Consider the following 12571-nt stretch of genomic DNA (forward strand, 5'->3'; position numbering starts at 1 on the left):
ACACACTCTGCCTTTTGAGTAGATGAAAATAAACTGGTACTGGTTTGTGGGGTCTTCCTGCCCAGCGTTCCTGTCTCTGCTGGCCTCATTATTCCCACCCCTCCCCCATCGCTGTTCTGTTTTCCTTTCCTGGAAAGTCACCATGTGTCACCTGGAAAAATGCAGTCCCTACTCTACAGCCTCGGGAGCATCGCCTGCTGCCTGCTTTCCCACACCTGCCTCCCTCAACCAAGGCTGAGCACCCAGCAAGCTCCAGCTCTGGGTGCTGACACAGCACTGGGCTAGCCAGTTCTTGTGGGAACCACATCCAGCGCCTGGCACCTGGTCTGTACCCGGTAAGTGGCACAGGCTGTGTGTTCAGAGTGGCTGGTCCAAACCCAGTGCTGTCTGGCATCTTCTCATCTCTCACTCATCAGGCAGCCCAGGTGGTGTACTGTTGCCACTGCTGCCATGAACATTGAGGCATTGAAGCTCAGGAAGGCTCGGGCATCCACCCCATCATCCCCAATGCATGTGCCCACTGAGCCACACACTGACAGGGCTCTGCCAAGTCAGGCTAATCTAATCACAGGGCAGATGTAGGAATGCCCGGAAAGTCAGCCATGCTTGTTTATTTCAAATATAGACCAGCAGCCCTCTTCCTCTCCTTAGGGACTCCCTGAACCCTCTCTGCACCTGATCCAGGGTCCCTGAGAAGAGAATCACATCAGAGAAGCAGCTCTGACTATGGTGGGGTGCCCCCACACTGGGTCCTGACCCTCCCCACTGCTCCCCAGTTCTGTACTCTTCCTGCCTGGCCCTGTCCTCCCTGAATTGCACCCCAGTTTGTGACCCCAAGGCTCCCCTCTGGAAAGTAAGAGGGGTTAGGAGCCAAAGCTGTGGACTACCACTCCTCCCCCAGTCTCATCCCAGTCCCCACCGCGGCATAGCAGAGCCAGGAACAGAGCTGACCAATCTTTATTCCTGAGGCTAAAAACAGGCAGCGGCTCCCTCCCTGCGCCTAGCCAAGGCCAGCCTGACTATGGCGCCCCAGCCCTGGCCTGGAGCACTGAACTGGGAGTCCCAGACCTCCATCCCTGAGTTGTGTGTATGTGCTCGGAGGGGACTCCAGGGCAGCACCAGGATGAGTGGGTCGGGGGCGGAGAGGGGTTCCTGGAGCATCCCATGTCGACTTGTAGAGGTGCTGGCGGTTTCAGGCAGGCCTGGTGACACAGTCAGAGTTTTGTGGCCTGGACAGATGGAGGAGGCGAGAAGCTCCGGTCAGACCTGAGGATGCACACCAGCCTCTCCCTTAGGTCAGCCCCCCAGCCACGGTGGCAGCTCCATTCAAAGACAGGAGGGGGAACTGCCCACTGGGGGCAGGGCCATGGTCACTAGGTTGGACTGTAGTCAGGATCAGGGTTGGGACAAGCAACAGATGAACACAGACAGCCCCTAGCAGCCAGAGGTCAGCTTACCAAAGCAGAGCTGCTGGCCTCTTGCCTTGGGTGTTGCAGGGCGAAGGTGACAGCGTCGTGGACAGAGGCAAAGACATGGCGTTTGGTGATAGATGTGTCAAAGAAGTTTCCAGCCTCGAGCTGGGCAACGACAGGGCCTGTGGGTGAGGAAAGCATCTTATCTAGCTCTCTGAGCTGTCAGACACATCTCCCTGCTCATCATGCCCCATGGCTAAGGACCTAGTCACTTCTGACCCTTGGCCCCTGGCCCCCAGGATGCCCATAACCTCTAGGGCCAGCAGAGGTGCTGCTGCCAGGCAAGCCCTTCAGCAGGAGTCCCCTCAGCACTCACTGTGACAGGCCGCAATGTACACCTCCACCTCAATCTCCCGGAAGTCACGAAAAATCTGCAGTCAAAAATGGGACCTGACTCAGTGACCGCAGGGAAGGGGCTCAGCCAACTCTGGGAGAGCGGCTGTGAGTGGGCGCTCTCAGGGCAAGTGATAGGGTCAGCATGACACCTGGGGGCCCAGGCCTGCTCTCACCCTCCCATCACCCTTACGTTCTTCAGGCTTTTGATGCACACAGTGTCCACGAAGGAGAGCGTGCCTAGATCCAGGACAAGGCTATGGAAGTCGGGCTGGGGCAGGCCCAGCATCCTCAGTGTGGAGCCGCCCGGTGCCTTGGCATCTTCCTGACTGCTGGCCGCCACACCATTCAGGTCATCTCCGGGCTTTACCTGCTAGGGACACACCCATGCTGCCAGGGGCCATGCCTCACAGGGATGCGGGTAGGGCAGGCACACAGATATGCAGGGACACAAGTCAGATGTGAGTGCACAAGTGTCTAATCTTACATCTGTGGGGCCCGTGGGGCACCCATGAGGACACAGTTCTTACGCCCGGACAGGAGAGAAGGATACATGGTGACACACAGAAGATAGGGTTGCTGGGACACAGGCCCTGGCCTCGGCCAGACACATACATTCCCGGCCCACACAGGCACTTTGGCACAAGCCCTGGGGCTCTGACCTGGTCTGACAATGTCCCCTTGGACTCCTAGACCATTTTCCATGTACCCAAGTCTTCCCTTTCACCTGTGAACACAGACTGTGGGGCCCCAAAGAGCCCCCCATGCAGAACTCCATGGCATTTCACTACAGCAGGCCCCACACTGCGTCTGGGCCATCAACTGTTCCCCCTGCCATCAGAACACACTTCTGAACCCACAGCTGTGGGGGCCATGGCAGTCCTGGGGAAGAAGTGTGGGCACCCACATCTCTGGGAGTCACAACCAGTCCTACCTCCCCCATCTCCAGCCTCACCTTTTCCCTTGAGTCTTCCACGTCATTGCTCTTGATGTCTCCCACGTCATTGATCTTGATGCCTCCCGGGCTGGGGTTGACATAGACGGAAACAGAGGTGACCTTGGAAGGATCAGCCTGTGCCGGGGGGACAGGAGAATTCTCTCAGCTGCCTCCAACACCTGCACCAGGAAGTCCCTGGTGTTCTCCAGGCTCTGGAAAGGTTGGAGGCTGTGGGCTCTGGGGCAGCTGGGCTGAAAGGCTTGGATCAGTAGTGGGGAACAGCTGCAGAGACCCTGACCTGCTGGGGATGGGGCAGGGTCTCTAGATGGGGAAGGAGAAGAGCAGGGAGAGGAGGAAGAGATGCAGGGTAAGAGGGGAAGAGAAACAGCTGAGGGTGGAGGTGGGCAGGGAGGGGGTGGATCGAAGGTGGGCTGGACAGGGGCTGGGATCACAGCTCAGGGAGCCCTGCCTGTGTCTGAGGCTGGGTTTTGCTTTTCTTCTTGAGTCGCTTCAGCTGCATCTCTCGCTTCTTTAGCAGCTTCTTCTTCTGGGAGAGGAGGTAGTCGACATCCACGCCACACTGTGTGGGCACATGTCAGGAGACTGGGTTCTCTGGTGAGGATTAGGGCCACAGCAACCCCTACCCCTAGGACCCCCGCCTCACCCGTTGCTTCAGTGCATCACCATAGAACTCAGCATTGGCAAAGAACAGGGTGGCCGAGGAGCGGAAGACCTTCACGCCCGGGACCTCCCTGGCCTGGGGTGGGGTGGAACATTAGGGGTTACGAGAGTCCCTCCTCCCCCGATCCTGCATGTTGTCCTCCTGCTGCCCCCTGCCCGGCCAAGAGTTTCCTATGCTCAGCACATCTGCATACCCATAACCCAGCCTATGACCCACACCTTCAGAGTCCTCACCTGCTCCCTGGCCCCTGCCTGATCCTCTGACAGCCAGGTCTGGCGGGGCACACCCTGTACCCCTCCTGCCCTTTGCCAGGACCTCGGCTCAGCAGCTCAGGCCTCCTGAGTCTTCAGTTCTCTGGGATTGATTAACCTGTGTGCACCCTGTCCTGCCAGGCCCCTCCCCCAAGCCCAGCCTGGTAGTCATCATCCTCCTCCTCTGGCTCAGATTCCTTGGCTCCTCCCCCGCCAAGCTGCAGATGTGCAGGTTCCAGGTCACAAGGAATGCAGTTATTTTATTTCAAGGCCCAACCCTCCCACCCCTTCCCAGCACCTGGCATGAGATGTCCTCTGCACTCAGCCCAACTGGGCCCATCAGGGAGCAGCACCCCAAGATCCTGGTACTCAGGACTCTGCTGCTCGGGCACCCTGACGCAGGCTGCTGTGCAGGAGGTGTCTATGCTGCTGGCTCCCAGAGCCACCTGCATCCCTTCCCAACCCTCTTGGACCACAAATAGGGCTCAGCAGACCCAAACTCCTGGCTTGAAATTGCCAAGTACCCACTGTCCCCATCAGGGTGAAAGGGATGGATAAGGGGCCTCCTCTTCCTGTTCCTCCTCCCATTCCTTGCTCCCCATTGGTCCCTGCCACTCACCTCTGAGTACTCGGCCACGTCTCGGTAAATATCTGTGTCTGGCACCCGTCCCAGAATTGAGTAGTGGGGCCTGTGCAAGAGAGAGTGAATATGAGAAGGTGAATAGACCAGCCGGGAACCACAGCTGGACTGGGCAGCTGATTCCCGCTCTACCAGGTTGTCCTGCCAGGCCAGGGACAGGACATGGAACTGGGGGACTCACAGCTGCGTTCGCACCACCATGAGCAGCAGTGAGAAGACTATTGCCACTGCCAGACCCAGGTCCAGATTCAGCAAGATGGTGGCCACAAAGGTCACCAGCCAGATGAGCTACAATGAAACAGCAGTGGTCAAGGGGTTTTAGTGAGGCCACCAAGGCCAAAATCCCCTCCACCAACTCTGCTGACCCCCATGCCCCGTCCCAGTCCCTTTCCCCAACTCCCAAGCTGTTACCAGATCTATCCGGTTTGTTTTCCAGAGGGTGGGGATGTCCTTGAACTGCAGCAACATGCCCTTCAGATTCACAATAATGACAGCAGCCAGGACTGCCTAGGGTGGGAACATCACAGGGGCTCATGGCCCTGACCCCTGGCTCATGAGCCTCTCCCAGCCTATGACAAGGATCCTCATGTTGTAGGTCAGATCCCGGACACCCCATGTCCTCCTCCACGGAGAGTGGTCTTGCGATCCTTGCAGTCCCTCTCCCTAACCTGGGACCTGGCTGATGAGGCAGGGGTTCACCTTGGGTAGGTCTCGGAAGAGTTCCCCAAGTTTGAGAATGATGAGCAGGAGGAAAAGGGAAGAGACGGCTCCAGCAACCTGCAGGGGTGTGTAGAGGTGTGAGTGAGTAAAGTGTGTAGGGGGGAGGCGTCCACTATGGCACAGCAGTGCTGCCCACAGGGATACATCCCCCACCACCCATGCATGACATCACCTGTGTGTTGCCCCCCGTGCCTTCTTGCACCAGGCTGCGGGACATGGAGCAGCTCACAGGGAAGCACTGGAACAAGCCCCCAACGAGGTTACTCAGGCCAAGGGCCACCAGTTCCTGGCAGGGGAGGGGAAGGAAGGGGCAGTCAGTATTTCATCACCCCAACCTGCATCCACACTCAAGGGCCTCCAGAGCCTTGGTCACTGTCCACCTGCGCTGTCTTTCACCCACAGCGCCCAGCACGGCCCCCTCCATGTCCCACACCCACCTCCCCACCCCCACCTCCCACCCCCAGACCTGGTTGCTGTCCACGCGATAGCCATGCCTCAATGCGAAGATCTTCCCCAGCGAGATGGCAATGGCGAAGCCCACCACGGCAATGGCAAAGGCGTTTCCCACGAGCTGTGCGAACAGCTGCGGATTGGGGGCCACAGGGGGCACCAGCCTGCAGGAGACCCCTGTAAGGACTACAGGAAGGGGCCAGGCCCTGGCTTCCAAAGCCCCACCCCAACCCTGCCCAGTTCCGGTGGCCTACACTTACCCTGCAGGGATGTTGCCCACAACGTCCACCCCAAATCGCTGCTCCAGGCCCACACCATAGGAGATGGCTGTGGCCCCAATGAGCTGTGGGAAGAGACAAAGAAAGGAAGAGTCTGAGGAAGACTTCAGAAGAAGGCCTTCAAAAGAGGTGTGGGGACTAGTGGCCAGGAGGGTGGGAGACAGGATTTTGGGGAGATGGAGATGCTAGCGGGATGTTAGGAGGACATGGGGGCTGCCCTAACCGGCCCTCACACACCCCCATGGGAGGCAGTCTGGGACAGAGATCCAGCCTGGCTCACCCAGCCCTCCCTGCAGCAACTCGCACCGTGAGCAGCTCCCCTGGGATGGGCAGGGGCAGGTAGCGCCGCAACTTCTCACTCAGCAACTTGACGGCCACAAGCACCAGTCCAGCCACCAGGGCGGTGACCAAGATGCCCACTACAGTCTGGGGCAGCTTCCAGAAGAACTCCAGCACTGTCTAAGGAGAGGGGGCGTCACAGCCAGCACTCAGAGAGCCCCAGCCTGGCACTCTCTCCTCCACTCTGATCCTCTGCCTGCTGCCCCTCTTCACTCACATAGATGAGGGAGAGTGGCCCGGAGCGGCTTCTCAGCTGGAGGCCAAACACATACTTGAGCTGTGAGATGAAGACCTGCACAGACGCAGCTGTGGTGTAGCTGCGCACCAGGGGCTCAGACAGGTAGGTGACCACGAAGCCGAAGCGGACTAGGCCCAACCCTACCTGTGGAGAAGAGACAAGGTTCCTGGCGGGGCTAAAGAGGGTGAGCCCCAGGACAGGTGGGATCAGAAAGTGGGGGTAAAGGGAATGGAGGGTGTGTGCGGATAGTGAAGAGGGGGAGGGGACATAACAGATGGGCACCCAGAAGTGCTATGGGGACCTGGGGTACCTGGAAAAGGCCAACCAGGACGCCTAGCGTGGAGGCTAGCTGCACCCGAACTGCATCCCTGGCAGCCTCATTAACTGTGAAGTTTGAGGCATCCAGCAGGTTGACTGTGACGTTTGAGACAGCTGGGAAGTCCTCGTCCGGGGCCAGGGATTCTGTCACACTGCCCACCATCACAGACATGACAGCAAAGGTTCCTGCAGGGACAGGACAGGGCAGGTCTGAAGGCAGGACACTGCTCTACCCTGAAGCTGAGGCAGGTAAGGCACCTGTGTGGCCCAGTGGCTACATCATTAAGTGGGATGCCTACATCCCATACCAAATATCCAGTCTGAGACCCAGATCCTGCTGATGCTTACGCAAGGAGGCAGCAGGTGATAATCAAGTGCGTGAGGCCCCACCTCCCATGTAGGACACCAGGCTTCCAGCTTTTGCCTGGCCTTGGCTGTTTTTTGTTTTGTTTGTTTTGAAAGATTTATATAGAGAAGGAAAGACAGATAAAAAGAACTTCCATCCCCTGGTTCACTCCCCAAGTGCCCACAACAGCCAGAGTTGAGCTGATCCAAAGCCAGGAGCTGGGAGCTTCTTTCTGGTCTCCCATTTGGGTGCAGGGTCTCAAAGCTTTGGTACGTCCTCAACTGCCTTCCCAGGCCACAACCTGGAATCTGGAAAGGAAGTGGAACAGCCAACACATGAACAGATGCCCATATGGGATCCTGGCACACGCAAGGCGAGGATTTAGTTACTGAGCCATTGTGCGGGCCCAGTCCTGGCTGTTTTGGGGATTTTGCAGGGTGGAGTGTGAACCAGTGAATGAAAGAGCTCTCTGTCTTTCTCTATGCATTTCAAATAAAAGGAAGCAAAATTATTGTTTTGGAAGAGAAAAGGAAAAAGTGAGAGTGACAGATCAGGAACTATCTGGTTCTGGACAAACATCCTCACACTGTGGCTATAGAAGCCGGAGCCAAGCTGGCAGCCAGGCTTGGCTAGGGGCCGGACAACACAGAGTACTGACTGTGTGTCAGCTCCCCAGCCGTGCCAGCGTCCACCAGCCCGGGGACACCCAGGCTACCTTTACAGTCAGAAGGAGACAGCATCTGTCTCGGCCTGGCTGCTGCCAAATTCCAGGTCCCACCGGCTGCCTCACTGACTCCCCCAGGCTGGGTTGTGAAGTACCCTGCCACTATAATGATGCCAGACAGCACTGATGATGCTGGGCCACCACCAACACTGCCCTGGTTCCCGGGGCTCCTACCCTGCTGTCACCCCACTCACTCCCTGGCCTCCAAGGCAGGTGGAGGTGCCCTCCTGGGAAGCAAGGCCTGACTCCACTTACCCACGGAGATGTGCCGGGAAGTACCAAACAGGAAGTAGATGAAGACAGGGTAGAAGGAACTGTAGAGACCGAACACAGGGGGCAGTCCAGCCAGGAGGGCATAAGCCAAGCCTAAGGATGGGATGGTGAAAACGCAGGTTGGAGGCCATGGGTCTCAACAGCTTGAGTCCCAGCTCTGGCTCGGAGGGGCTTGGGGCTGAGGCTAGCGGCCATGGCTCCTGGCAGAGAGTACCCCAGGCTCACCCTGTGGAAGCTGCATGATGGCCACACTCAGGCCGGACAAGAGATCCCCTAGCAGCCAGTCCCGTACAGGATAGCGGGGCAGCCAGGCGAGAATGGGGAGATGCTGGAGCAGAAGGGCATGGGCCCGAGCACGGGAGCATCTGAGGACATGGAAAGCAGGCATCAGGCATGAGGTGTGTGGGGGGGGGGTGCATCAGGGATCAGCCAGCACCCCCACCCACCCCACATGCCAGCCCTTACTGCAGCCAGGTACGCCAGCGGTGGGTCCTGGGTGCAGGGCCCCAGCGGCCTAGCTCTTCCAGCTGCTCCTGGTTCAGCAGTGGCCGCTCCACGCAGTAGTCTCGCCTCCGCAGCTCCATGGCCTGGGCTGCTGGCAACAGCGCCTCTGTGTCCCTCTCTCTGCAGTGGCAAGAACACGGGGGTGGGGAGCGGCAGAGGGGAGTTTTACAGTGAGGGACCCCCTCCTTGTCCCTCCTGGGAATTAACAACCTCCCACCTGAGCTCTCCAGACCCAAAGATCAAGGCAGGCCCGGCCTCTAGCTGCTCTCTTCCCATGCCTGCACAGACAGGGCAGTCCCTGACCTGAACTTTGGCTAGTGGAGGGAGGCCCCTTTCTAGACCAAAGTCCCTCATGGAGGGGTAACAGGATGGACACGATCCACATCTCTACCTAAGGTGTGGCTGCCCAGCCCTGATTGAGCTCCCGGTCCAGGTCCAGGTCCAGGTCAGTGCACCTGCTAGCCCCCTCCCCTGGTCGGTCCCTGGCCAATCCCTGAGGCATTCTGTAGCTGCCCCACGCGGCCAGTACTGACTGGCTTGGCACACACGCAAGCAAGGCTCCCAGCAAACTGGAGGTCCAGTTCCCTAAGCCGCTCTCTCGTCGACCCTCAGGTCTCCGGATGACACTTTCCCCTCCAGGAAAGGTCAGTGGCGTGTCTATGGTGGCCCCCGGGGTCCCAAAGTACATGCAAGTTCAGGCAGGACTGGGAAGGCCAAGGGCTAGTGGGGAAGAGGTCAGGGAGAGGGGGTTCTGAGGGGAAGGGGGATCTCTCCAGGAGTGGACAGCACCCCTGGGAATGGGGGTGTCTCAGGGTGCTCTGAGTCCAACTGGGGGAGGCCTGTATGGGACGGGAAGAAGCTGCGACCTGGAGGGGAGCTCTAGCCTGTGGAGGAAGCTTCCTCACCTGTCAGGAAAAGACTGAAAAAAAGCACTGAACTAACCAGAGGATTCCCACCTGCCCCGCAGGAACTCACCTGCAAAGCGCCTGGGTGGAGCAGGGAGTGGGGGGCTGAGGAAGAGCCTCAAGGATTCGAGGCACCACTGCCTCTCAGAGCAACTAGGGTTCCCAGTCAGCTCCCTGAGTCACTCCAGGATTCTTAAAGAGTTCCCCCACGACCCTAGGACCAGCGCCAGGGGAGCCGGGCCTCGCTCCCCGGCCCCTCCCCAAGGGCGTGGCCTCGCTCACTGGGTCCTCCCTTTGGGGGCGGGGCCCCGGGTCTGGATCCCTCCCCCTGGAGGGCGGGGTCTCGTTCACTGGGTCCTCCCCTTGGGGGGTGTAGCCTCGGTCTGAATCCCTTCCCCCCAGAGGGCGGGGCCTCGCTCCCAGGTCCCACCCCAGGGCGGGGCCTCGTCCACTGGATCCTCCCCTTAGGTGGGTGGGGCCTCGGTCTGGATCCTCCCCTGGAGGTCAGGCCTTGTTCAATTGACCCTCCCCTTAGGAAGGCGGAACCTCTGGCCTGGATCCCTCCCCGGAGGCGGGGCCTCATCCCGGCCCCTCCCCTGGGCGGGGTCTCAGTCTTTGGTCCAACCTCTGAGAGAGTGGTGCATCCTCCCTCACTCCTGTAAGGCTCAACAGAGAACGCAGACCCGCGCGAGCTTTAAAGGGCCGGGAATCTCCGCGCTGTGACCGTCGTCGGCAGGTGCGGGCTGGGGGCCCAGCGGGTCCGCAGGCCTCGACCAGGGACCCTCTGGGCAAGGATGCCCCCGCCCTCACCGCCTGCAGCGGGCGCAGCCCTAGGGGCCCACGCCTCCGCGCGCCCCTCGCTCCGGCCTCGGTTCTTCCTCACACCGGCACCGCGTGGCAGCTGGAGCACGCCTGGACGTGGCAGCCCTGGGTGGAGGCACCAGGCCGGCAGCCCGCGCCTCGGGGTCACGCGCACCGCCCTGCACTTACCCCGCTGCATCCGAGAGCCGCACGGCCCGCCGGGGGCCTGGCGGCGACTGCTCCATCTCCAGGCAGAGGCCGCTCCGGGACCCGTACCCCGTCCGCGGCCAGCGACCCCCTGCAGATCCGCGGACGCTCGGGCCAATCAGCGCGCGGGGCGGGGCTAAATGACGTACAGTGGGCGGGGCGAGCCTCCGGACAGAGGGCTTAACCCCTTCCTCGCCCGCCGCCTGATCTGGGTCCCTCTGAGCCGCTGTTCCCAGCAGATGGTCCTGCAGAACCGGATCCAAGGATGCACGCTGACGGGCTGCAGGCGCGCCTCCCGGTTCCTGGCTTTGCAGAGGATCGAAGAGGAAGGAGCAGCAGAAATCCCCGTCTGGTTGCCGGCGGGTCTGGGGGGGCGGGGTGCGTTCAGTGACCCCTGGCTTAACTGGTGCTGAATCCAGGCTCTTGGGGCTTATTCCTAAGCCTCCCGCTCAGCGTGTCCCCTTCAGGCTTTCTCTGAGACCCTGAGTAGTTGGTTCCCCAGGCCTCTCCTGCAAGCAGGGCCGTCCGAGCCACAAGGGAGTCCCAGCCTTGACCTAAGGAGGAACAAGACTTCCTTTGGGAGCCTGGCGTTGTGGGCGCTGTCCCTGGGCGGGACAGGAACTGCTAGTGCCCACGCAGTAGCAGGGCACTACCCTGCCCCCAGGGTAGGTGGAGAGAAAGGCCAGGCCAGGGCTGCCCTCCCTGGAGAGGTTTCCCCTATGCTCCCACCCCAACGTGACGCTGGTCCTCCGCCCAGGCCATGAGCTAAGAATAGCTGGATATTCTCGGGTGGGGAAAGGAGTGGGCTCCCCTGCAAAGGTCAGTGTGGCCTAAGTCACTCATGGCCTGACTCCCTCCCTCCCTCCCTGACAGAAGAGGCGGCAGCTGTTTTCTATAGAAGTTTATTCCCAAAACAGAGCGCGGCTTCACGGAACAATTTACACAGATGGGGGGAAGGAGGCCGCCGCTGGGCTGGAGGGGGCATACCCCTCCAAGAGGGCATCTACAGAACCTAGGACAAGCAAGGACGCCTTCTTTTCCCGCAGCAGCCCGCGCTGCCTGCCCAGGGCTGTGGGCAGTGTGGGGAGGGAGGCTGGGGTCCTGGCTGGTGGGATTTGGCACCAGTCAGTGAAGGAAATTCTAATCTCTCCTTGGAAACTGCCTGGAGAGCCTGCATGGGGGGAGGAGGGGGTAGGCAGGTGTCTGCACCACCACACACACGGTCCAACAGCCACTGTGGCCAGCGCTGAGAGGATGCTGACTCGGAGTGGAGCTCTATCCTGGAAGGCCATCGGGGTGGCCAGGCCCAAGGTCTCCCAGCGCTGGGGGGCCTCGGTGTCCCTCTTCCACTGTCCCTACCTTCCCCTAAACCAAGGAAAAAAACATTCTCAACTGTAAACAAAGTATAAAAGTTTCCAAGTTTCAAGTTGTAAATGTAGTAAAAAATAAAAAATAAATTTAAATAGCCTGTAAACAAAGTAACAAAATTTTTAAAGTCCTCAGTGGAGGACGTCAAAGTAAGGAGAGTTTTGCTAACAGTCATAGTTCCCTTTTGAAGGGAGGGAGGGAGGGAGGCAGGGAGTGGCGGGAAGTGAGTCACTTGTGGCAGACAGCCCTGGTGCCCGGGGCCACAGAGGATCCTGTAAACACGGGAGGCAGTGGCACCTACATTCTGGGTCTGGCATGCCCTGGCTTCTGCTCCCTGTGTCACCCTCCTCCCGTTCCCCCGACCCCAACCAGGTTGGGGGGCAGTGACCGGGAGCAGAAAGCAAATGGCACCATAGACATTTGCAGGACAGGGGTAGTGGCCAGCCAATTCCCCCAGTGCCCCCCAACCTGTACAGGGTGGGGACATCTGAACAGAGGCCTGAGTCCTCCCCCAACGCACCCCTCCCCCAGCCCTGGGGACCAAGGGATGCCTGGCTTTGTAAACAGGACCTCTGCTGTTCCACATGGCGCCCCCCCCACAGCATCAGTCCTAGATCATAAGGCAGTAAGTGGCAAGGCCTCCATGTCATGAGCACGCACGTCCACGGACAGGGGTGGCAGGAGCAGGTGCCCACAAGGAGGCCAGAGGACCCCTGTTTTCAAGACCAAATCCCTCCTCCCCCGCCCTTTGCCCAGAGGTTTGGCCTTGGGAGCAATGGAGAAGA

At 59.7% G+C, this 12571-nt stretch overlaps 1 protein-coding gene across 1 annotated transcript; it reads right to left on the minus strand.

Moving 5' to 3' along the window:
* Positions 1-941: 941 nt before the first annotated feature.
* SLC26A6 (solute carrier family 26 member 6) lies at positions 942-10989 on the minus strand. Its single transcript, XM_040994418.1, has 21 exons — positions 10401-10989; positions 8467-8625; positions 8227-8366; positions 7984-8094; positions 6651-6844; positions 6320-6484; positions 6070-6222; positions 5746-5828; positions 5502-5649; positions 5208-5321; positions 5015-5092; positions 4727-4822; positions 4497-4603; positions 4295-4364; positions 3407-3499; positions 3212-3322; positions 2761-2877; positions 1999-2175; positions 1789-1843; positions 1458-1594; positions 942-1229 (listed from the first exon to the last, which is right to left on the minus strand). Exons 1-21 carry the CDS (start codon positions 10454-10456, stop codon positions 1215-1217), a joined length of 2379 nt encoding a protein of 792 aa, XP_040850352.1. The 5' UTR covers positions 10457-10989; the 3' UTR covers positions 942-1214.
* Between the last annotated feature and the right edge of the window lie 1582 nt (positions 10990-12571).

The sequence above is a fragment of the Ochotona curzoniae genome, unplaced genomic scaffold (assembly GCF_017591425.1).
Source record: "Ochotona curzoniae isolate NIBS_2020 unplaced genomic scaffold, NIBS_Ocur_1.0 contig_908, whole genome shotgun sequence".
NCBI lineage: Eukaryota > Metazoa > Chordata > Mammalia > Lagomorpha > Ochotonidae > Ochotona > Ochotona curzoniae.